The 27,726-nt window shown below is 31.9% G+C and overlaps 1 protein-coding gene across 3 annotated transcripts in view; it reads left to right on the forward strand.

Moving 5' to 3' along the window:
* Positions 1-15,438, forward strand: part of LOC136982159 (piwi-like protein Ago3) — a 106,261-nt gene extending 90,823 nt beyond the window's left edge. For all 3 annotated transcript variants that reach the window (XM_067278582.1, XM_067278585.1, XM_067278583.1), the window contains exons 19-21: positions 2,164-2,228; positions 2,296-2,473; positions 15,110-15,438. In XM_067278582.1, the coding sequence (XP_067134683.1) occupies positions 2,164-2,228; positions 2,296-2,473; positions 15,110-15,196 (330 nt within the window). In that variant the 3' untranslated portion in view covers positions 15,197-15,438. The remainder of the gene's footprint in view (positions 1-2,163; positions 2,229-2,295; positions 2,474-15,109) is intronic.
* Positions 15,439-27,726: the final 12,288 nt, after the last annotated feature.

The raw sequence follows: 27,726 nt of genomic DNA on the forward strand, positions 1-27,726 counted from the left end.
TGCATAATCATTTTGAGTAAAGTGATATCTGATGAGTGAAATATAATCTTGACATTTTAAAGCTGGATGTGATATAGTAATATAAAGAAATGAAAACACTTTCCTGTTTCGGCACATTTTTCTGTTTAGCTGTTCTGTCATCATCCAGGCCTTTCTATTGGGAACATTTTGATATACAGTGGTGCCTCGTATAACGTACGCCTCGAATAACGGACGCTGCGAACAATGGACTTTCTGTTTGGCCGTTATGTGACTCGAGCAATGGACTGGCTGCAAACAACGAACTTTCCGGCATAACTGGTAACTGCTGCATGGGTTCGTTCTTTAATAGCGGTCGCTCTGCGCCTCCGCTACTACGGGAGTGCGCTGCTGTTTGTAGGCATTTAGGAACGACGGTGAAAGAAAGAAAGATGGCAGCGCCCGCACTATCGATAGTATCGTGATGGAGGAATCTATAATTCTAAAATATGAGCTTTTAAAGGCAAAAGAAGGATTCCAATTGTAAAATTTAACCATAAAATGGATTATTTGTTGAAAGAGCATTCAAAATAGCCACAAAAAAAATTAGATGCCGGCTACCATTCAAAAAAATTCGTAAAGACGCTTACATCACTGCATGCGCTAACTTGCGCTTTCACAATTTCTAAATTTTCATTCATAAAACCACATAATTGACCCGAAAACGAAACTATCTGAGCCATGGAGGACGCCATGTTGCTTTCCACTGTAAACTACTGCTACAAACGCCGTTTTTGCCGTTCGACGGTGCGCACTCCCACCGGAATTTAGGAACGCGTTCCGCAGGAATTTTTAAACGGATGTCGCTCGCGCAGAGTTACGCGGAGGAATAAAAGAACGCACTCCATGTTCATTTTTTTATGATACAGTATGGTTATTTAATGCTGCGGAACGAATGAGATGTTTTAACATGTATTTCTATGGGAAAATGCGTCTCGTATAACGGACGTTTCACTTAACGGACATGCACCTGGAACGGATTAAGTTCATTATATGAGGCACCACTGTACTGATATATTGGTTTTTGATTAGTGTTATTTACATTCCATTACAATATTATTTACAATAAATTCATATGCCTCATTGAATGAATAGTTATTTAATTATATTTTGTTTAATAATCTTATTTTTAAATATTTAATTTCTAACATTATTAGATTAAATTTATTAGAATAACATCAAATTCTTCAAACTCAGACCGGACAATAACTATGAATGATTCAGTAATCTTACATCCATATGGTACGTTAGCATTCCAGTTTAGAACTCTGTTGTTACCGGGGAAGGCTTTTGGTATAGGCCAAAAACATTTGAACTAATTTGTTATTATCCTGCTGGATTGGATGTAAGGTTACTGAAACATTTATTAAAATAACATTTAAAAATTTTTAATATACAGCAGAATCCATTATTTTAATCATTTTGGGACTGATTTAATAACAACATCAACACTGATATAAATAACTGACTAATAACATTTAAATGGGGCAGTAAACTGAGGCTACAATTAGGTAGACTTTTATTGACTATGATATCAAAAAGACACAAGTTGTTTTTTAATAATTTTAAGATTCATTAATTAATACTAATTCATCTAGTATATAATTGAAGCAGTTAATGCCCAATTTAAATTATTGTACTGCTAGTAAATAATGATTAAAACAATGTTGAAAATAGTAGTTAATATTGATGATTATAAAACTTTTAATGATTGTGCCATTATCAATTGTATATTGAAGCTTATAGCATAAAAACAAACTTAAATATACATACCATATGTTTCTAAATTCAACACTGATATCACTGGTGAGTTATATAAGTGTTGAATATCCATACGTTTCTATATCACTGCATATAGAAATGTATGGATAGTTTCCTGAAGATAATGATAGTTGTAACTGATTTTCTGATTACAGTAAGTAGTTTTATAAGTCTGTTTCAGTTTATATTTTTTGAGATATTGAATTAATAACAACCGTGATTACAACAAGTGGATTCTATTATGTTACAATTGGTTTAATTTTTGCAATGTTTAAATAATTAAAAAATTTAATTCAAATATTTAATTAAAGTTCTATTTTACTAAAAGTGAGATGTTATTTAGCAAAAAAGCAACTAACTTCATATTTTTAAAAATATTTATAGAGAGGAGATTTGAGTAATCCTAATCCAGGTGCTGTTGTTGATCATACAGTAACAAAAAAGAACTGGTAAGTATTTATATAGTAAGAAGTTAAAAGAAAAATTTATTATTTTTAATAAGTTAAATTTTTATAGGTATGACTTTTTCCTGGTTTCACAACATGTGCGACAAGGAACCGTCAGTCCTACTCATTATATAATTGTTCACGATACCAATGACTTGTCACCTTATTTTATGCAGCGATTAACATATAAAATGACCCATCTTTATTACAATTGGCCTGGCACTGTACGTGTTCCAGCACCTTGTCAAGTAAGTATTTTTGTGAACTTGGTTATGATAATATTAGCTTTTTTCATTATATTTGAAAATATAATTTATAAACAATACTTAAGTCTATAAACTAACTTATTATCTAGGCATGAAAGTACAGTAAACTCTTGCTTTATGACTACTTACTTTATGTTAGGTTGTAAAGGTAAAATTTAGACATTTTGATAAAATCTTTATTTTCGTTTAGTAATCTGAAACTGTGCTGTAGACTTTGTTATTGCTTTGGACACAATAAAGTGCTATAATTCACACACTTGATGAGAAAAACTGCCAAATGTGTGAATTATAGCATTTTATTGTGTCTGAAGCAATAATAAAATCTTTACTGTTAACTTAATAGTGATTACAGTTGTCTTGTAAGGTGCATTTTTCTTGAAATTTTTATTCCTCTCCCATTGTTCAACTTTCTGAAACCCCTCCCCTCTTTGGACATCCAACAAAACTCAATTTCCCTTAATACTTTTAACACTTTATGAATTATATATATCATAAATAGAAGCAATGGAATTATGTCCAAATTGCTCTTACAAGATTGCAACCTTTCTAGTAAGTTATGACAGTGTTTTTCATGATGCATTCATTATGCAATTGAAGTAATATCTTCAGAAGCACAGAAAATACAGCTGAACATTTTGTAAATGTTAATCCTTTCATATGACCCTCTTCCTTGATCATGCTTAAATTGTTTAAAAAAATTAATTGTTGCACATTCTTTTTAAAATCTTTTAATAAAACTTGGTTTAAATTTGACTGGGTTCCCATCAAGGAGGAGGATGTGTTCCAAGGAGCAGATCAAGGAAGATCATTCGTCACTGGGATCAAAGACGCAAAGATAAAGAGTAAATAGATGCAAAACACCTTTTTTCATTGCCGAGATATGTTTAATTTAGAAACAAATGTTTTCGGCCTCATCCATAGGCCATCATCAGGTCGAAAGAAGAATGAAATTGGAACGCTTACGTTCCATGAATGGAATACAAAATTCAAACTAAACAATTTTACAACGGAACAAAACAACGGAAAATAAACTTAGAATGAGATAATAGAAAAATAAATAAAGATAACAGTAACAAATTAATAAAATAACATAAATATTCAAATAACACTAATATAAATAAAAATGATAAGTCCCATTAGTTCAAGTTTCTTGCAAACTTCTTAACCATGAACTTCCATGCCAATGGTAGGCTTTCAGCATCCCTTGCATTCAAACAACCTTCTTCCAGCCTGCTCCTATATATCTCAATCTTCTCTGCAGTTATTGCCAATGTTGGGGAAGAGATAGGTTTGATAATAGATGCCTCATCCCAGTTCACTACAGAGCTTTGGGTCTGTTCCATTTGGGACAGCATTGTTGTATTAGACTGCTTTCTGATATTATACATATGTTCTTTGCAAGAAACTTGAACTAATGGGACTTATCATTTTTATTTATATTAGTGTTATTTGAATATTTATGTTATTTTATTAATTTGTTACTGTTATCTTTATTTATTTTTCTATTATCTCATTCTAAGTTTATTTTCCGTTGTTTTGTTCCATTGTAAAATTGTTTAGTTTGAATTTTGTATTCCATTCATGGAACGTAAGCATTCCAATTTTGTTCTTCTTTCGACCTGATGATGGCCTATGGATGAGGCCAAAAACGTTTGTTTCTAAATTAAATATATCTCGGCAACAAAAAAAGGTGTTTTGTATCTATTTAATGGTTTGCTGATTATCATCTACCTGTCTCCACCATATTTCAGTCTTTGCCATGTTGTCTTTCAAATTGACTCTTCCTCAAGATTATCTCAAATAATTTTCAAATCATTGCTAGTAGTGTCAGAATGCTGAAATAATCTTCCTACAATACTTAGACACGACTGCTCAACAGGTTATTTCATGTGCATAGGTTTTGTTGCTTACTACCTATGTATATGCAGTACAGTAGTATGGTAATACTTGCATGTAGTACTGTACCTGAAATAAAGAGGTACTTGAAAATCCACAAATTTCATACCATCTAAAAATTAAATAACTCAAATTTCTTAGGATTACAGTCAATCTATAGAGATTTTTCCACTAAGTGGTATACCAACTTTTTAAATATTAGTAGATCAACATTACAACATATTTGCTAATAATGTTTAAAAATTAAAATTTAGCCATACTCTCACTACCAGCTGAAGAGAGGTATTTTGAAAAAACATCTTTCCTTAAAAAAGAAATGTACAAGAAATTTTGAAATAAATATAATAAAATGCATAAACTGTGTAAAATTTAATGAAATAAAATGAATGTCCACTGAAGCTCAACCTTCCCTTGTCTGACTTTGTCCAACTTGTCATAAACCCTCTCTCCCTTCTACTGCAGATGTCATTTATGGACAGCCTCTTCTAATCACCATCAATATCAATCATATCTTGCCATCTTTGCTGCAAACTTTCAATCCCAGGACGATGGAATGACAGTTTCTTTGAAGAAAGTCTCAAGTGTCAGGTATTGCCATTGAACTATATACCAGTCATATGGTTCTGCAGGGTGTGAAACAGATGGTAGTCAGTTGGTGCCAAGTCTGGGTTATAAGATGGATGAGGCAGAATATTCCAGCCAGATTGGCTGGCTTCTTTAAGATTATCTTTGCTGTATGTGCTTATACATTGTTGTGATAGTATTGGACAAAGTCCAATACTATCACAACAATGTATCAATGTAACAATGTATCAATTTTTGGAATGTATGGGAACACTCAAGTTGTGCCAATTCTCTGATGATCAACTGTAGATTATTTCAGATAGAGTTAAATAACCTAAATAAATAGGATTTAACAATTTGGAGGGCTTATCACATTAACGCCAACAGAAAGAAGGACCGACCAGATCTTTTACAAAAAAGTTAGTCTTTAATAATTACATTCAAATTTAGGTAAGAATGCATTTTGGGTACAAGGACCCCTCATCAGCTTACAAACACATGGCACCAACATAATAATTATAACACTAATAGTTAGCCAATACAATATATATAGTATATATACAATATATATATATAATAGTAAATACAGTGCACTGTATATATGTAATATATACAGTGCACTGTATTTACAATTTTTAATGTAACCCATATACTACAGAACTAAAACTATCGAGCATAAAATTTTAATACAGTGACAATGTGATATATCATCTTCTGGAAGAAAACTCACTATGTTCAGTGTTAATAAAGTTCCTTTAGTATTAGCACAAGCACTTTCGATGAATGTATAATTGTCATAGTAAAGTGAAAAGAACAATTTTCAGGTGAAAAGAACAAAAAATCATTTTTTTTTTTCCACCTGACGCCGACGATTATATATTCGTCAAAAGTGCTTGTGCTAATACTAAAGGAACTTTATTAACACTGAACACAGTGAATTTTCTTCCAGAAGATATCTAAACGTTGGAGCGAGTCTTTAATTTTATTTTTGTGATATATCATATTATTTGGGACCAGTAACTGTCTTATTTTCTCTATTTACTGGTCCCAAATAATATGATATATCACATTGTCACTGTATTAAAATTTTATGCTCAATAGTTTTAGTTCTGTAGTATATGGGTTACATTAAAAATTGTAAATACAGTGCACTGTATATATTACATATCCCTTTGTATTGGCTAACTATTAGTGTTATAATTATTATGTTGGTGCCATGTGTTTGTAAGCTGATGAGGAGTCCTTGTACCCAATATGCATTCTTACCTAAATTTGAATGTGATTATTAAAGACTATAACTTTTTTGTAAAAGATCTAGTTGGTCCTTCTTTCTATCGACCTTGGCGTGATAAGCCCACCAAATTGTTAAATCCTATTTATTTAGGTTATTTAACTCTTATCTAATTTATAGTCATGGGCTAAAAGCGTTGTTTTTATTATAATTGTAGATTGTTTGTTTATCAATTGCAGGAGAATGTTGTCGTCATTGGTCGAATTGCTACCTGGATGGGGGTTCATCTTGAAGTATACAAATTCTCCATCCTTGAATCTCAAACCAATATAGCAGGTCTGCCTGTGGACCATGTCCTCACCATATGCCCCTTGCAGATGAGATTGTGTGAGCCTTCATTGCATTGTGTTCACTTTTGAGGTGATAGAGCAATAGTACATGAATGTATTCTTTTAAAAGTTTCATATTGTCAGACATTGCTGATGTATCCATTTCAAGTGAAATATGGTTACTTATATACCTATACTTGAACATTCTAGAATATTTTTTGCACTTGTTTCTAGAAAAAAATTCAAAATGTATAAGTTTCACCTTTACAACCTAATATTTCTTTGCTATCATGACTATATGAAATACCATAGTTTAAGTAAGTACTGTATTTCTAGTAACTATGTTTATAGAAAATACAACAGTCAATTAGCTCATAAAAATAGAGCCCTACTGTGATCTTAATGATAAATTCTTTGTTTATATGAAATGGGTTTATAGCCTATAGTTAAATCAAATTTATCTGAATTAGGGATTGCAATTGCTGGATCCCTCATCCAGCAATCCAGCTGGATACTGTGCATTCTTCAACCTGCTGGATCTGCAAATACTCAATTAACTTTCTAAATAATGGTGCAAAAGTCTACGTTGTCGGTGTTGCCACTTTGCACGTGTGCTATCACTCTGCGGCAAGAGTGACGTTGTCATTCAGTGTGGCACGTGCTACACCCCCTCTCTATACTGCTCCGCCCGCCCTTTTACCTTTGCTGATCTAATTGCCAGTTGATTTTCCACTCTCGCTAAATAAAGTGTCTTTGCACTAAATAAAATAAGTAAGTCCTCTCCTAGCCTTAGTGCATATTTCTAATTTATGATCGGTTGTGATGTCAATGAATCACGTGGCAGAATGATTTATTATTATTTGATGACCCTGAAATCAATTAGTGTAGAGGTAGAAAGGGCCTTCTTCACAGTGGGATATATATGCAATTCATTAAGAAGTAGGTTGGGAGACAACACCATCAATACCATTTGTTTCTTGAGATCCTACTTCCAGAAAAGTTAAAAAACATAACAGAAGTGATTGATTTAATTTTATTTAATCCTTTAAAATATTTTATTCAAGACAAGACTAATATTTTATAACTTCTACTCTAATTCTATTAAGTAAGAGTTTTTAACTTTTATTCTATTAGGCTAGGCTAGGCAATTTTATTGTGAAAATTAGTGAGAGACTGAGACTACCTAGTTAGTTAAATTGTTAATTAAATGAATGAGTATCAATATCTTAGATATATGATGATATGAATGTATGTGATTCATGATTGTGATAATAATAACTAATTACTTACTCACTACTTTACTAACACTAATAATTAAATTACTTATAAATAACTACAGACTGATATGTAGAGCCTATATAAGAAAACTGGTAAGACTGATAGCCACTTAGCCACTGATTATTCGTCCTTACATTATTATAACATATTAATACAAATTAATTAGTAGAATTACTTTTGCTATTATTTAACTTAAAGATTACATTATAATTATAATCTAACTAAACATTTAAAGGTAATTATTTCTATCTCAAGTGTTAAACTGAACCAAAGTTAAGTTTACTACCTAAATGTGTAAGACGTTTTACTGATTTATAGTGACCAGTCTAAATTATAAAAGTTTCTTAAGTATTTTAAAAAAATGTTTTATTTCTTTAAAAAAAACACCATAAATTGCTGGAGAGAGAGATAGATAGACAGATAACACTTTATTGCACCAAAAATACATCTGCACTGGATCCAGCTGGAATGATGTTGGTCCAGCAAAAATCCAGCTGGATTGAAAACACTGCTGGATTGCAATCTTTAATCTGAATATACAAAGTTCTTATTATAGCAACATTTGAGTTTACTTGAACTGATAAATAACGTATTAAACAACATAGTGATTAGGGTCATAATTTGAATTTTTTTTAATAATATAGAAAGTGTGTGTGTGTTGAAATATTTTAGCCAACATAAGCATAACTTTTATTTGGTTTATTGTGTAAAACAGTAAATATTTAATTCATAAAAAAATGATAAATGGATGAATTTACATAACAATAATTTAATAATTTCTTTTCACTCACATCTTACTTTTCTCCAGCTCATAAGACAGACAGTTAATTCTCATTTTTCAATTATCTTGTTAGAATATACTTGCAAATTGATAGTATTCCCATCCATGATTTCATTAGTTCCAGAGTTCTTGCACTTACTGAATATTATTATTTACATATTTGTTTTCTCTTGATATATCAAAATTCTTATTAAAAATTTTTATTTAGAAATTAAAAATCTGATAGGAGAAATGCGATCTCTCTTGGAGTTTTGTCTTTCTGATAGTCTTTACTAGTTATTACAAACATCTTTCTGTATATCATGTAGCTTTATATTTATTTTTTTGAATTGATGCTTTTGCAAATTGCTCAAATATTGTTTGACCAATTTGCAGACCAATATTGTGGTATTTTTTTCAATTATAATCCAAAAGTTTATGCTCTACATAATGTACAGTACATTATATGAAATAAAAGTATAAACATAAAAATTATATGAAAAAGTTGTGACAGTACTATATTTTGTAACTAACTTTTTAATTAGTTGACTTTATTACAAAAGTGCAGAATCTTCTGAAAGCATCACAATCACTGGTTAAGATTTATTATGGAAGGGTCAGATATACTGTTTTTTTTTTTTTTTTTCAGATTAAGTTTAAAGAGACTTGTTTTCTTTTCTTGTTAGATTTCCCGGGATGAGAAAAATTTCCCATGTCAAAAAACAACTGGGATCTCATTTGAGAAACCCTAGTGGGAACATATAGGTCTTCAATTTGAAAACTGTAGTCCAGTAATCTCATCAATATAACCTATGTATGATGAACACACTAACTGTTATAGATACAGTCAAGCCTTATAAAGCGAAAACCTGTCTACTACGGAGGAGTTGTTAGGTCTCTTGGGATTCTGTTATAGACAGGTTTGATTGCATATTGAAAACTGGACAAATTAAGTCAAATTAAGAACAATCTATTTTACAAAAATAGCATACTGTAGCAACAACATATATTAAGAAATGGTGTAATTTGAATTTAAATTAGTATAAGGTTGATTATAATGCAGTCAGTTGCATATACATAAAGAAAATTGTTCATATTGCATAACGTTTAAAGGATAGAAATCCTAGAGCAAAAGAGTTATACCATAATGGTTATGTTTTGAATGGGATAAATATTATTCTGAATTACATAAAGTATTAATTGCAAAGAGGTTAGATACCCTTTTTGGCTTGCAACAATATAATTCTAATACTCAACAAATTAACTTTGGAGCAACTAATTTCATTTGTATTCAAGGAAATGCTATTGTAAAATTGTTATTAAATAAATATTATATTTGATAAAGTACCTACTTTTACCTTTATTTTTTCCCTAATTTGTCACAAATATACAGATATGTGTAAACAGATTTAGCAATTATGTTGTATTCTATAACAACTGGAAAAAAGTAAAAATAATCACAAAACAGAATCAGTTAAGGAATTAGTAAAATTTTTTGCCAACATAGACACCAACTCTTTAAACTACTAGTTCCATCTACACCATTTCCCCAGCCTTGGTTTTTCTTTAATAGAAAAGATGCAGACAGTACAAAACTAGCATAAGATTTAGTTATGCTTAGTGGGAAAGCATATTGCTACAGTCAACTGTAAAAAAAATACATACTTAACTGAATTTTTAAGAAATAACACTGATCTTATGATAATTCATCACTTGCTTTAATGTATTACTATTTTTTGCATGGAAATATATTTTATGTTTATAAGTAAAAATAGTCCGGCCTACATTTAAAGATAATATAAAAACCTCCTTTGGACACAGTATTTTTGTCCTGCAAGTGTCTGTTACAGACAGATTTCATTGTATTTACTTTTTGACAGTGTCAAAATTGTATAAACTACAAATTTGCTCATTACTACAAACTTCTTCATGTTTACCGATAATAGAAAACTGTTTTCTAAAACATTTTTATTTCTTAAAACTTTTGACAATCAAAGTTTTTTTCACTGCTGAGTCTAACACTCAGCAGTGAGAAATAGCAAATTTTCATAATTGCTATCTTATGCTTACTGAGAAGTACTTAATTATATTTCTTGGCAAATTTTATGTCAACATCAGGTATATTTCTGTATCCAGGGGTATAGTACTATACATTTTGATGATCTATAGAATTTAGGTTGAAACATTTGTAATAATATAAATAAATATTGCTCAGCAAACATGAGGTGGTTTATAAAAATTTGTCGAAACTTTGTTAATATGTTCAAAATCAAGTATATTCCAAAATTTTCATTTAAGTATAAATACTTGATAAACAAAAATTGTTTGATTGTGGTTACCAAAATTGACTAACCTGAAACATTTTCTGTTTTTGGTTCAGGCTATATTCAGCATATTTGAATCAATAAATCAAATAATCAGGCATTTTTTGTTTATCGAAAATTATGATGCCAAGTTTTATGTATTTTCATCTAAAGACTTAAATATTCAAATTTTAAAATAAAATTTCCTTTAGATAGGATAGATTCCTTTGCTTTAATAATGTTAGAGAATAAAATTAACATAGTCTAATTTAAGCTTGTATGAATATTTATGTATTAATTTCTGAAGGTTTTCAATAAATCAGATATAAATTCAAATCTTTTAAAAAAACAATTTGAATCTTCTCTTTAATTAGTCATATATGGTATGGAATCAGTTTTCTTGTTTAGTGTGTATAAAGGGTGTCCCTAAAAGAATTTAGTGATTTCAGAAATGTACAAGTCCATCAAGTATACCAATGGATAAGCAAATTGCCAAGTTTCCTATTTCTTTTAAGGGTCTCTTGATGTATGCTTCTCTGGGTATTATATATGTTATGGACAAAGTGATTAATACGGGCATTATGAATAATGACCAACAAAATCGGGCATTGTAATAAATTTCAACAATTTATCAAATTGGCCGGTCATTATGAATACTGCTACCATCTAGTCGGGCAAAGTGATAATAACATGCTGAGAAGTGATCATGTGATATACGCTAGCCAATCAGAACTTACATCTTAGTAGCGCATGCGTATTGCATTTAGTTCCGAATTTTAAATTTATGTGACCAGTAGTTAATCTTTCTTCTTTGACAAAAGTAACGATCATGGAGGAATCATTAAGTGATATGAATAATCGCTTCAACAACTGATTAAACAAGTTAATAGCAAAAAAAGGTGAGAACAATCAAATTTTTACAAAATCAGCATATTTGTCAATGATAGAAAAAGTGAAACAGTCAAAAATGAAAGTTACTTCCAAGTTACCAGAAGAATATCAGCATTTACATAGATATGACATTGTATCTATTGGAAATTTATAAAAACTAATTATGCCTGTAAAAGAAGGTAATGTGATTAAATATTACGTTCACATGGAAGAAATATTTAAGATATTGCACGATGCCCATATCGCTATTGGACCGACATGGTGGTAGAAACTGTATGGAAAAAGAATTAAGTACGAAATATAAAAATATTAGGGAGATGATTGTAATTTATTTGAACGTGTGTGAAATCTGTCAGAAAAAACGATGTTCCTAAGAAAGGCTTGGTAGTTAAACCGATTTTATGTAATAAAATGAACTCAAGATGTCAGGTTGATCTTATAGATATGCAGTCAGAAGCTGATGAGGATTATAAATTTATACTCGTGTATCAAGACCCTCTAACTAAATTCGTTCAACTACGATCATTAAAAACCAAAAGGGCTGAAGATGTAGCCTATGTTCTTTTAGACATTTTTACAATTTTCAGTGCACCGAGTATTCTACAAAGTGATAACGGCAGAGAATTTGCCAATAATGTCATCAAAGAAATGTATAATATGTGGCCCAAGTTAAAAATGGTGCATGGAAAGCCCAGGCACTCACAAAGTCAGGGTTCAGTAGAAAGATGTAATCAAGATGTAGAAAATATGCTTAGTTCTTGGTTGGAAACTAACAATACTTACAAATAGTCAGAGGGATTATGTTTTGTACAACTGATGAAAAATTGAGCACATCATACTGGTATAAACTGCAGCCCTTATGAGGCCATGTTTGGAGCATAGTTAAAAGTTGGACTAAAGAATTTTATACCCAATGAATCGTTGACCAACGTTAATATGGAGGAGGATCTAGAGAGACTTTTTAAAACTATCAACAAAGTAAGTCAAAGTTGTTCAAACTGAAAGTTCAGGTACCATCCAAGAAAACATTATAAAAGATTATTCGATAATGCCATCCTCACATAGCAATATAACTGGTGAAGTTCAAAGATCTACATTGTCTTCACATGAAAAAAATCTAAACCAGGATGTTATTAGTATTACAGAATTGATGAGTGAAGAAGAAACAATCCAAACAATTGATCCAAAAATAGAAGAAAAAATAAGAAATATAACTAAAACAAGGGAGATGGCTTTGTTAAATCTTAAAAAGCAAGCAGAAAAAATGATTGGTACATCAAATTCCAAATACACAGCAGCTAATGTTGGTGATACAGTAAGGATTTGTGTACCTGATGTAGATCGAGCCCGCAGTGATGGAAAAAATATTTTAGGTGTTGTCGTCGCGGTTAAAGATAAAAACCTTTACAAACTGGGTACCAAATATGGCATATTAAATGTATTATATTCCAGAAACCAATTTACTGTTTGTAAAGAAAACTTCATTTCTGTTGAAGATGTACCAGGTGAAGAAATTTCGCTTAGAGAATGTGCAAGAATGTCATCAATTTCTGGAGGTCAAGGCTATAGTCGATGCTGCTGCAAAATTGGTTGCAAATCTAATAGATGTAAATGCTACAAAGAAAAAAAATTATGTAATTCCAAATGTCATCAAAATCTTAATTGCTCAAATAAATAAACTAAAAAACATTTTATATTTTATATAATTTATACCAAAAATGAAATTCCAGAAGTTTCCTGTAAATTGATTTTTTAATTAAGTATAAATTTGTTAATAAATACTTTTTGTTAATATTAGTTTAATTAATATAGTTAATAGTACTTTGAAATAATTTACAAAAAATAAATATTTCTAAATGAAATAAGTGGAGTTTTTTTTAATCAAATTTAAAATTCGGTACTAAACACGATATGCACACGCAACTGAGTGCCAATTGGCTAGCGTATGTCAGATGATCACTCCTCAATGTATTATTATCGCTTTGCCTGACTAGGTGGTAGCAGTATTCATAATGACCGGTCAATTTGATAAATGAATGAATATTTATCACACTGCCTGCCCTTTTTGGTCATTATTCATAATGCCCGATTAATCACTTTGTCCATAACATACACATCTAGCAGTACTCTTAATTCCTCCCAGATACATTACAGCTGTAGCAAATCCATTGTGATTGCAGTCACAACAGCAGTGATATTGTTGCAATGCTCGTTGAGATTTTTGAGTGGTATGCAGTCTGTCTTTTTTACAAATAAATAGCCACAAGGAATAAGTCACATGGTGCAAGGTCTAGGAACATGGGTAGTCATGGAGAATCTGAAGGCTATGGGCACTAAAGCATTCAATCCGGCAATGAGAAAGAATGCAATTCAAGAATCTTCAACTTCTAGATGACAATGAGGTCTCATCCTGTTGGAAAATGTAGTTTGCAGAATCATCATATAATTTAGGGACTAGCTAGTTTTCCATGTTGGGTTAGATGGTACTAGTCATTGTATTTTTGGCAAAAACTGAAAGAGGTACACTAACTTTGATGTTGGAAATAGCACAGAACAAAGCCTTTAGTGAATCCTGTTTATGTCCAATACAGCATGTTAATATTCTGTGTTCCAGGTATGCACATTATGGCAGTTTACCTTTTCCATGATATGGAACATTGTCATTGCTGGACATGAGATAGGTAGAAAAATTCTTATCATCTATTTCACTTTACATGTTTGTGCAAAAATTTGCTCTGTCTTGTCAGTGGGCTATAATGCTTGAAGCAATTGGAGCTTGTAGAGTTTTGTCATCAAATGCTAGTGTAAAACTCTTCACTCTGTTTTCAGCATTTATGTGATTGGATCTTCTTATTGACTTCCTTGGGCTCCTTGGAAAGGAGTGCCAGACTCTGTCAACATTGTCATTGGAAGTATGTTGATATCTTCAAAACTTTTGCTTTTGCACAAACAGTCTACATCCGAAAGCTGTCAGTACCACTGACAAATTTTCTCATAGGATGGGTCTTTGTCAAACCATCAATGGAGCTTATATCTAACAGTGAATACCAACTCAAGAGTTTGCAAATTGTATCACACAAAACACTTTCTCTTGCTATGTCTCCATTTTCGTTTTCAAACAATTGTCAAGATCCAAAGGAAACAACACCCCATAACATAGAACATACAAAACAGAAATTTATGGTGTATTGGTATATATTAACATACCTGGAAGTAAACTGTATTGGAAATAGAAAACATTAATTAAAATCACTACATTTCTTTTATGGACTCTCTATATTTATTAATAATATAGTTATAAGGTGCATTTGTTCATTATTTTTTCTATTTTAAGTTTTTTATGATTCTCATTTTTTTTTATTACAGTATGCACACAAATTAGCATATTTAGTGGGCCAGAATATTCATAAGGAACCAAACGTTCATTTGACAGATAAATTATTCTTTTTATAAACGTACAACAATCATTTACATTGTCATCATAGCTCATTGTGAAAACTATTTGTATTTTACATTGTATATTTTCAAACATCATGTATCATCTGAATTTGACGTTAACGGATGGTTGTCAAATGGAAAAAATATATATACATTTTATAAGTTTTTATAGACATGCTAATTATGCATGATTTTGTACTTTGTACTTCTTAAAGTTTAAGATGTACAGAATAAAATTTTAATTTTATATAAATTAAAACAAAGCTTGTATTTTATTTGCTTTACAAATACACTACAGCAGTACAGTAGTCATGATTATACTTCATCTAAATGGAACTACCGGTATTAGTAAATTATACTTAGCTGATAATTTGCACAGTACAGGTACTGAAATAGTATGATTTCGGTTTAACAAAGTTGATAAAATGTGAAAAATTTCATTGGGCTGCAATTTGAAAAAATTATAGACCTATAAATTTCTACTGTTACCTGGTCACCTGTCCGCACGCCCGTCTTTTCTTGATCTCGAGAACAGAGTTAGATAGATAGAGGACGAGACCAGATATGGAAACTTAATCGGGGTCTCCTGCCCTTAAACTATATATGAACTTCCGATGCAAACCGGAAGTCACGTTATTTCAATTCAAAATTTGCCCTGAAAGCAGTTAATAGATGCTGGCACAACTGTATTGTTAAAGGAAAAGTATTATGTACAGGGGCAAGCCAGTACTAATTTGAGGTGAAAGTGTACAGTAAAAACTGCTTAGGTGACCACCTAAGAAAGTTATCATATTTACGATTTCTTGCCTTTCACAATGCATTCTACGCCATCTTACAGTTTTCCCCTAGGTGGCGCTGCTTGTAGTTCAGTGTACGTTTCCTTTTTTTTGCGTTTGTTCAAGAACTACCGTGAATCAATAACTAGTGACGTTAAACACGGTGGCTCCCCTCCGGAAGGAGTCCGTCGGAAGCGGCCATTGGGGCTACCTAGGTAGAATTTAACCAAGTCTTCATATAAGTTACTTGTATTAAACGACTACCTGTGTAACGCGTACACGGGCATCGATTTTTTATCGGAAACAACATACAACAACTAATAAGCGACTACTTCCGCGAATATATCTGGTCAAACTATTGTTCGAATCGATCTCAACAGCGTTTCCCACTCCTAATATAATGAATTAGTCTAAACTAGGACTTCTCATTTTCCGGTCATTTGCTTGTCCCGGGATTCCAGGATAAAAGTGAACTGTTTCCCGGGATCCCGGGATAGAATTAAATACTTTTAAGATATACAAAACATCATGAAACAAATGATATAATTATTTTTCATTTTTTAAATTAATTTAATACGTTCTGCAACCCCCAAAATCATATTAATAATGCAGTGTAAGATATATATTAAAAGTTACGTAGAAATTTTCACAAATAAGAAAAATTTATTAAAGTTGGCTGGAAACTGCATACAACAACAACAACAACAAAAATATTTTGAATTAAGTTGAAAATTTAAAAAAAAAAAAACTTAGATCAAACTTCTAACTTAGAAGGTAATTTTCATTTTTTAAATAAAACACACAAAAATTTGCATTAATATTTTATTAAGATTTTGAAACCAAAGATCCGATCACTCAATCTGGTTATTTTAATAATAAAAAGTCCCAATACTGAAAATGCCTTCTCTAATTCAATGGATGCGGGTGGAATCGTCTTTAATGCATTTAAGACAGGGCTTCTTAAACTTTTTTTATTCACAACCCCATTTATGATTGTGATTTTTTGCGACCCCCCAAAAAATATATATATATATAAAATAAAGATATATAAATATTTTGTGGTGATTTATTGATTAGGTAACTATATATATATATGAAAGATATAGTTTTAGAATTTGTTTAAAAACATACAAAAATATAAAATTAAAAATTGCACAGAAAGTTGTAAAATTGTATTTATTATAGTTACAAAAATTATATACCAGAAATGGGCAAATGCCGAAAGCCGCATGCGGCTCTTGCTGAAAGTGTTAATTTCTGTTTTTTATTATTATTTTTACAATTTTTTTTATAATTTTGTGAAAATATGTTTATTTAAAAAATTTAATATTTGTTTTATATTATATTTATATTATATAATACAATCACGCGTCTTACCATACTATCCGCCACGACAGTACAGAACTGCGGCTCCCATGCATTTTGCAAAACTTACATTTCGGCTCCCATTGAACTCTTGCTTGCCCACCCGTTATATACCTAATTTTCATCAAAACTGCATTATTTGCAATAACATAAATAAAAAAGAATATTGGGCAAAATATATCGCCGCTGGTATATATTCGAACCTGGGCATTTTGGCCGTCTTCGTTCGAATATATTCGAGTATTCGAGTACAGCCGTTAAACGGTTAAGCTTGAAACTGGGTGAACAAATCGTGCCTCCCACACACAATAACGTTAGTTTTTTGCATTTCTCGACGTTTCAGGTCTCGAACCCAAGATTTTTACATTACAAAAAGAAAGTTTGTTTTTGTTTGTGAGAAATTAAACAGTTAATAAATACGACAGTAAATCGAACCCATTGTTACGCGTTATTGAAACAATACAACAATTAAACATTATTAAAATAATATAGACGAAGGAAAGATCAGAAAAAAAAGGTATTGAAACTTTTAATTTAGAAAATTATTGAAAAAATTGAGTTAAGGTAAGAGTAAAGGGAGATATGTTGAGGTCCTACCTCCACCCATTATAGTTGCGAACTGAAGACTTAATTAAGCACGATGTTTTTCCATAGATTGTTCAACACGAGAGAGATTTAACAACTTTTCAGCATGGATCTCAAATTAACAACAATTTTGCTGATTATGTATTTCGTCGCAATTTCATCGGCCTGGAAATGCTCGAAAAGTATTTTTAATCAATTATTTACAAATTTGGTTACGTATTTTCGTGATAATTACCTGTTATATTCTACAGGAAAAGATTTTGATGATACGAGTGAAGGTTCTTTCGCTTCGACATGCCACTTCTTGGGGGAGACGTTGGTGAACGTGTTCAATTACACAAATCGGGCTTTTGCATCGGCATGTCAATGTTTTATGCATTGGCTGAAAATTTTCGTCTATCGCATTTTGTGCGCAGCCGAGAAGTGCATTTCTCTGGCTAAATGCTACGTACGACCGAACGAGATGGAAAATTCCGCATTCGAATCGGATTTTCGTCCCAAAGAAAAATCGTTTTCGATTTTCGTGATGGTCGGTAAAATCCTCCTAATTCCCGGAGTTATTACCATTTTAACCTTCATAGGAGTGAGTTGGACGTAGTGTTAGCATTAGCATGTAGATTTTACAGCTTCGTTCTTTAACGATTTCGTCTTTGCGTTTCAGTTCGTGTTTTTCCAGGAGTATAAAGATCAGATTTCCAACGTGATCAACGCTCTTTACGAATTGGGAGCTGGAGGACAAAATTGAAAGGAAATGAGAATATTTAATAAGAAAAACAATATATATATGTAAATTTAATTAAGAACATTTAAAATCAATCTTTGGCAAATATCAAATAAATAATGAATAAAAGTTTATTATTTGAAAATTTCCTGTTTATCAAATGAATATTGAAGCAATTTCCATCGCGAACCGATCAAATTCACGTCACGTATTTCATTAGTTATTTATAAATAATTTTTTAAAATTTAAATGCGTTATGGTTAATGGTTGTTATTAATTAGCAATATAAGAGAATTTCAAATACAAAGTGAAAAAGTCAAATATTGCGGATAAAATTAGGTTTTATTTTAGGTAACATTTTAGGAAACGTTTTAAATTTAGATTAAATTGGAAAACAGAAATAAAAAAAGTTCCCAACAAAACCACTAATTTCTATAATTTTAATTAATAAAATAAGAATTATTATATATTGAAATCTATCGTGTAATATTTTAATACATTCAGATAGTTCAGCTGTATTAAAACATTATAGATTACGAAACAAATTTCTTATAAATAAGATATTGTCATCACTTCAAAATCAATTCTATACAGGATATATTATATGTAAAGTTTAAATTGTTTTAATATTAATTGGAAATATCTAACTTTAATCAAATTCTTGTGTTTCAATAAAGTGCCGAAAAAGGAGGAACACAGAGGGATTTTGAAGTAAAATCGCTTTATTGGAAATGTACAATGAAACTTCTCTTATGTGGCAATCTCTGAAATTCCCCGTAAAACTGCACGTTTTAATACAAATCAAACTCCACTTAACCTCACTTAACTGGCCAAGACAGGAACATCCTAAAGTGACATTTATCTCCGTTTACGTGGCCAACAGAACAAAAATCTCACGTTTATAGACTGACAACATTGTGTAAAGCGCTTTAAACGGAATTGAGTTTTCTTGCTATAGGTTTGGGACTGTTTGCTGAAATCCCTCCTCCGGCTGATGACGTTTAAATAAAATAAACGTTTTCTTCATTTAGCTTCTTGTTTAGATCTGTATCAAATTATTATTTCAGCAATCCAAATAGTGTCGGTTTTTCCCAAACTTATCACCGACGACTTTTGTAAGTTATAACTCTTTTTTTTATTATTATTATTCTTTTTAAGTACAGTAGAGAGTCGAAAATCGGAATCAATTGGGGACTGGGGTTGTTCAGATTAGTGATTTGTTCCGATTACCGATTATGTACGAAAAAATATAACAACCTGTCCAATGTTCAAATTTTTCTCCGTTGCGTGTCGCTTCGTGTTGAATTTTTCTCCGTTGCGTGTCGCTTCGTGTTGAATTTTCGTCGATTTTAAGCCTAACGAAAATTTTTTATAATAATAATCGAGGCTATCGTATCGTTAAAAATTATTTCTTCATTTTGTACAAACAAAATAAATATATTGAAGAATATAAAATCATAAAAATTATACTTTAGAAGTAAATCTAGCATCAAAAACGTTCGATTCAGCACGACACAGTCCGACTGAAAATCGTTCCGATTACCGACGGTTCCGATTACCGGGGCTCCGATTAACGACTCTCTACTGTACCTTTAACAAAATGCATTTCGGACTCATATCGTCCCTCTTCAGTTGTTATATATTAAAATTTGGTGTACAAATCAAATTATTAAATATACATTTGGCTTTCAAATCTTCAAATACATTATTAAAATTAACAAGACATATACCTTAAGATAAGCGCACGTATTTCCCGAATATTACTTTGTGAGGTGAATTTCACCTGAAAATTTTTCATTCAAAATTGTGAAGTTTTGAACTCGGGTTCTGACCTACAACATTTCACCATCTGCTCTTTTCTCATCTCCCTTCTTTATGCACGAGCTGGTGTTCAGGATAAATTATTCCTTTGCTCATTAAGTAACAGTTAATTTACCTCAAATAAAAGGCAATCTCTGTAAGTGAAGATTGTGAAACGACGGATTTGTGAAGACAAATATTTTTTGTATTCTTCAGTAATCTTGTGTTTGAGAAAAAGAGATAGGTTTGAGGACTTTAGCCCAAGTTGTCAGCTTGGTTTCTAGGTACAGGTGACTATCATAACCAACGACAAAATTAAACTGTCTGTTTAATGTTGGAATAATACAGATGATACTAATAATTACGCTTTAGGTCTCAGGTTGGTCATATCAAGGCATTTTCTTTTCCTTTATTTAATTCGGGATGCCTATATAAAGATACTCTAATTTAAAGTCGATTTTTATCGAGTATTTACCGTAGTTTGACGAGCAAATGACGAGAATCGTATTTTACAGCTTGAATTTTAAATACTATAGTATTGAATTTATTCATTTTTTTTTAAAAACTTGAAAAAATTATTTTTTAGCACTAGTTTGCATTAAGTGCAGTATTTTGTTAGTTTTCGTAGCCTTTTTTATTTTGTTTTTGTTAATTGTTTATATATAATGAAGATGTTTATTCGTTAACACTTTCCTTATATGTATTTTTTAGATTCCAATTATTTATTATGATTATTTTTCATATTTAATTCTTTTTTATATTTGATTATAATTTTTAACAATTATAATTTTATTTATACTCGTAAATAGTAACTGTTTTTCACGTTAAGCAAAACACTGTCACGGGTTCAAATAATTGGGCTGTAATTTGAAAAAATTGTAGACCTAGAAATTTCCATTATCGACCGTTGTCCGTCCGTCTTTCCTTAATCTCGAGATCGGAGTTAGATAAATGAAAGACGAGACTAGATATGAACACCTTAGAGGCAGGAGTCCCGATTAACTATACATGAATGTACGATGTAAAACGGAAGTCACGTTATTTCAATTCAAAAAGTTTTCCCTGAAACGTATTAGATAAATGACTGCACAATTCTATTGTTAGAAAGAAAAGTATGGTGCACGGGGCAAGCCACTACTAATTTGAGGTGGAGAGCATATATTTTAAGTTCAATAAATTAAAAGTATGATTAAAAATTTCAGCCAGGCATTGTGTCGATGTCACAATAAACATTTGCTCGTAGATGTACAATTTTTCAAATTGCAGCCCAATAATTTGTATTTCATTTACTTTTAATGACGATGGGTGCTACTTATCGCAGCCATAAATCACCTCGTTGTTAGAAGGGGAATAATTTTTATACGTTTCATAAATATAAATATAAAAAAGTATTTTTTCTAATTCACGAGTTTTACATATCGTTAGTGAGAAGAAGTAATGTTAAAATTGAATTCATCATTAAGTTTTTTGATGCGATGATCATAACTTCACAATAATGACATTAATTTATGTCATGTGATTCAATAACCAATAAGACTTATAATCGAGATGGGCTGAAAATAATAATAAGCGCAGAGCCCAAACGGTTAGAAGTTGAAAGTTGAATTTGGAACACAGTCAAGGTACTGTACGTCATGAAAATGTACACGAAGGAGGGACTTTTCGAAATCCCCCCGGGGGAGAGGGAAAGGATTAAGGCTTACCCTGAAGGGCCACCAGTGGCCAAGCGGCCTTCGTTCCCTGAACACTGGAGTTCGGTCGTAGATTCGTACCTCGCTCGGACCGGCTGGCCACGTGGAGTTTTCAGGGTTTTCTCCACGTCTGTAACGCCTAAATAGGGGTCAGTTTCCCTTAAAAAGACCTCCCGGAAAACATCCCCCCTAGACAGCTCGCCAAGTGTTGCATTGCCATAACTAACTAAACAAACTTACCCCGAAGAGTTCGGCTTCTACTGTACTATTTTAGATATGTTTTTTTTCTTTTTTTTGCGTTTTTGTGGGAAATCAAACATATTTTTAGACCTATCTAAAAATTCTCTAATTAGTCTCGGAAGAGGGTGAACCTAATTCTTGCACCCGGTGAAAAATAGTAAGATCGGCTATGATCTAATAATCTTAATCTTCGCTACCGTTACTTTTTGCCCGAGCAACGCCGGGCTCATCTGCTAGTATACATATTTTATACCAAAACGTACAGAACAATATTTTGTATCCTGCTGCTTTGGTCTGAGGAACAAATAAATTGGCAAACTATGGGTATCGTCTCAAATATGGGTAAACAAAGACGTATCGAATTTCATTTAATTTTTTTTCAAAAAGTTTATAACACTAACAATAAAAACATATTACACCTAAAACTATTTTCAATAATAAATGAATAAAACCTTTCTTTATACATTTACAATAAATAGCTGATTTTTGGCGAATTTTTAAAAGGGACATGTGCACAGTGATTTTAAGAGACCTACATTCCTGTAAGGGTTTGCGTTTCCGAAGACAACCGTTACTCCACTTGACCACTGGTGGGCATTCCATTAAGTATTGTACTTTACAGTAACTGAGTGAACCCTACTGCGAACAGCTTGCATTAACTGTAAATGCAATGTATATTTCAATATTCTATTATTTAGTATAAATACAGAACTCTATAGGTACTAAATATTGCAAAAGATTATCTAAATTATTTATTTTTTTACTTTTGTAATCTGTACTAAACTTTTAGCAGGATTCAGTATGGTACTCTAATTAGTTTTGTATGTCAATTTTTTTTTGGGTGACCACCTTACTTATGTGGCCAGAAATTGTATAACCCGAAGGTGGCCACAAGTGAAATTTGAATATCTTTTGCTACGATTAAAGTCGTCTCTCCAAATCCTATTAATGTATCACAAACTTCGTTATCTACTTTTTATACATAAAACTATATACAGTGGGCGATCGGTTAACGAACACAATCCGTTCCAAAACTTTGTTCGCTATCCGAATTATTCGTTAACCGATTATCGATTTACCATAGGTTTTTTTATGGGAATTTCATTAATTCGTTCTGGAGACCCCCAAAAATAAAAAATATATACTTTCTTACTACGTTTATTTATATGTAATAATAAAAATACATATATACACAGTCTTGCATTTTTATTAGTCATGTTTTTTCTGTTTGTGGGGTTAAGGAATCTGTCTAATGTCGATTGCTTTTCTCTTCTTCAGGATTTTTCAGACATAATTAATAGCATTGTATTGTAGAGATCCCCAAACCTATTAATCTCAACCTGGTTTGGATGCCATTCTAAGACCGTTGTCCCACTTCTTGAAAAGATGTTTAATAGCAGATGTTGGTATTAATCCTCTTTTTCAGAAGAAAGCATATCTCGCCGAGTTTCTTGTTCTTCATTCAAGAGTTCTTGGCATTCTTCTGTCGTCAGATCCGTTTCAGGTTCCATTATGAGCTCTTCAATGTTCTTTATTTCTCAGACGTAATTTTTGTTACTCCTTAAGCTACTTGAGTCTTCTTGATAATATAGTATCTTTCTTAGATAAGATTGAACTGCGGCCTACTGTAGACCTGTTCAAGCCATACTGCCCAGCAACATCAGACATCTTCTGCCCACTCTCTACTTGCTATTATACTCTCACCTTTCGAAAATAAAAACCGACACAAAACTAAAGGAGTGCCCGCCCGACAGTCTCGCGAATACTATAAAAGAATTGTTTTTGTCAGAAAAATAAAGACTGGAATTACAAGAGAGAGTTTCAAAGTTCCGGAAAGTTGATCGGAGGAATACTATCCGATCAGTATATACTGCAGACATGGGCAAATGCGGCTCTTTTTGAGTTACATGCGGCTCTTGCTGAAAGTGTTAATTTCTGTTTTTTATTATTATTTTTACAATTTTATTTTTATAATTTTGTGAAAATATGTTTATTAAAAAATTTCAATATTTGTTTTTATATTATATTTATATTATATAATAAAATCTGTTTCCCATATAAACATTAGTATAATTGACGCGAGTTCGATTCATATAAAACGTAGTCCAACAAATTTACCTTGTAAATGGAAGGTTAAATGTAGCTGAGTTCGGGTATCCAATAACATTTTCCAGTAAATATAAAGGCTATTAATAAAAGCTGGAGTTTCTTTGTCTGTCGGCCAGGTTAAGGTGGTTAAGGCATTCTACCGCTCAGGGTTGGACCTGGAATCGAGTCCGGGCAAGCAACTCCAGGAATTTTTCAGGTGGTGGTTTTTCGAAAAGACCCATCACCTGAAAAATTCTTGAGATTGCTGGCTGGAGTCGATCACTCATTGATCTTGATAAGAAAGAAGGCAAGTTAGCAGCTTGTTGAAGGTATATTAGCATATCACACTGTCTTTTATAATCACAACTATTGGTCAATGGATTGCACATCCAGACCCTGACCGAACCCACGATGAGTATAATTAAAAAAATTCTCTTGCTGCCCACAGGAAAGCAGAGGGTCTTTTTAATACTATCAAATTTTTATAGAAAGTTTTTTCTGAAACTACAGGTATCCCTTTAATTAACGCGCGAAATTAATTGCGGTAATTCCTTTATATACGCTGCAGAAGTTTTAATTAATTAACCGCGTTAATCAAGGAATACTTGTAATCAGTGGTGATATTCAGCGAATTCGCACAGGTTCGCCCGAACCCGTTGTTAAAATTTTCAGTTTTCCGAACCTTGTTAAACACACGGAACATTTCTCAGTAGTTTTGTTTTTTTTTTTTTTTAATTATATTAAAATATACGTATTATACTCTGTAATACTACTAAACTAGAGCCTTATACCCCGTTCGCACCGAGCATTTCAATCTAGATTGTGAGCAAGGTCGGGGACTATGTCTTGGTGCGATCTCTCTCGACCGTTTCAATCTCAACCGAAACGAGGTTTAATCGCGATCGATTCAAGAGAGTTCTTGAAACTAGATCCAGTCATAAGGGGTCGTCCATAAATTACGTATGGGCGATTTCGGCCATTCTAGACCCCCACCTACCCCTGTGTAAGAAACCGTAATATTTTCTTTGATCCCCCCTCACCCTTCCCTATCTTACGTAATATTTAGGCACGATTTTATAGAAAGATTTTAGCAAAAAAAATTTTTTAATGAAACCCTAAAAACCTTAGGTCCAAAATATATAAATATTAATTAGTTAATTAATATGTACTATTATTTATAAAAGACTATGTGAACAAATTTAAAAATATAAAAATTTAATGAATTCGAATGAACAATTTATTTTAAGAACTTTATTTTTTAATTATTAACAATCTTTTTATTATTATCATTAATCAACATCATAATATTCATTTTTATATTAATTTTAATTTTCACAAAAAGATGCAAAAAACTTTGACACATCGACTAGCTAGTGCACATGTAAACAGAAACGTCATACAAAATAAAACAAGAAAGAATAGAGAGAAACCACATTCCGTTATCATATTGATTACATCTTGGCTAAGGCCAAGAAAATAAACATGTTGCTAAAATGTGCTAGGTGCATCGGGGAACTAAATCATAAAGCTTATAAAACTGTATATAATGGGGCAATACAACCAATGCTACTTTACGCGGCCTTTAGCTGGGATCATGTAACTAGTAAAAATTCAGTAGAAAGTAAATAACTCTCTTTTCAAGACAGTTTGCCATCAGAATTTCAAAGTGCTGCAGAACTGTTTCTACTAATTCTCTCTGATTCTAGCAGAACTCCTTCCTTTGCCACTATGTATTGTAGAAAAGGTTCTAAACTACTACATCAGAACTACAAATATCAAGACTCAACGACAGTCTCTACTCCTATCTACGGCTGTTCAAATGCTACCATATTGCAATTACCCTATCTCTGATCATCACCCTGTAAACAAGGTTATCCCCAAGGTACATTCCTCTATGGATAACCATGCAGACATTAATATCTACACAGATGGGTCCAAAAGCCCCTTTCATGTCGGCTCAAGTATCTGTATCTTCCTCCAAACTGACATATTTTGCCCAAAATATGTTAGAAGGTATAGATACCCCCACATATCAAGCTGAAGAAAATGCTGTCTACCAAGCTGTTCAGTGGGCCACTTCACTACCAAACAAAACTCTGTCTATCAACATTTTCAGTGATTCTCAGTCTGTCCTAAAAGCTCTATTAAATCCCAATTGCAATAGCAATAAAATCACATATATCCAGCACCATATTAAAAATCTTGTAAATAAGATAACTTTTATATTTGTTCCTGGCCATACTGGTATACTAGGAAATGAAAAAGCCGACTTTGAGGCTAAGTCAGCTGCAAAGGACACTGACTTGACACTCCTCTCTCATGTAGCAGCCTTAAAAATTATATTCGTGACCAAGAGCGTCGCCAGCCAATGGGCCGGGGGGAGCAAGATGATGTAAATTGATAGAGAATATGAATTGTATGTAGGTAAAATAAAAACGATTCATAAAGTTTTAATCATTTACTATGTACCGGAAAAGAAATGTCTTAATTAAAACATTTTTTTTAACTTACAAGAAGCCTAAGAAGATTATTTTAATTAAAACTTAGCATCTAAATAATTTTTTCGAATTTCTAGGGGGCAGCTGCCCCCTAGAATTCGAAAAAATTATGCCCCCCTTGTTCATGACAACGCTATGCAAAAGTGGAATCAACAATGGTTGAGCAGTAAAACTGGTAGAATAACAAGACTTTATTTTCCAAGTATTGAATGCAGGCTCTCATCGCCATTTAAAGATTTAACGTTTGCTACTGCTCAACTTCTTACTGAGCATGGTAATTTTAGAAGCTACCTAGCGATGTATAACCGGGCAGAAATTGCCTCTTGCTATTGTTCTACAGAAAACCTAGACACTTTATGTTTACTTTGTATCATGTATTTTGGTTTACGTATTCTTAGTGTTATACACCCATAGGAGTGGTTCACTTATTCTAATAAAACAAAAAAAAAAAAAAAAAAAAAAAAAAAGAAAAGAAAGAAACCTCCACACGGCCTTTCTCCCATGATAAAAAATGTGTAGAGCGTAAGCTGCTAGTGTTATTATTCTATTACGTCACACGAGATGACGTTATTACAACGAGCATTCTTAAGTAACTTAACATCCTTCTTGAGAACGATTTATTTTTGCATTTATGACGAATTAGAAACTTCATTCTAGATGTGTTAAACTATGCCTCAGACTCTGTTTTCTGTTAAGACTGATTGTAAAATCGGAAAAAAAGTTCTTCAAATGATTATTGCACAAAGCAAATATTTACATAAGTTCAATACCGTTTTTAGGG

Source organism: Centruroides vittatus, unplaced genomic scaffold, assembly GCF_030686945.1.
Source record: "Centruroides vittatus isolate TY-2023 unplaced genomic scaffold, ASM3068694v2 contig_815, whole genome shotgun sequence".
NCBI lineage: Eukaryota > Metazoa > Arthropoda > Arachnida > Scorpiones > Buthidae > Centruroides > Centruroides vittatus.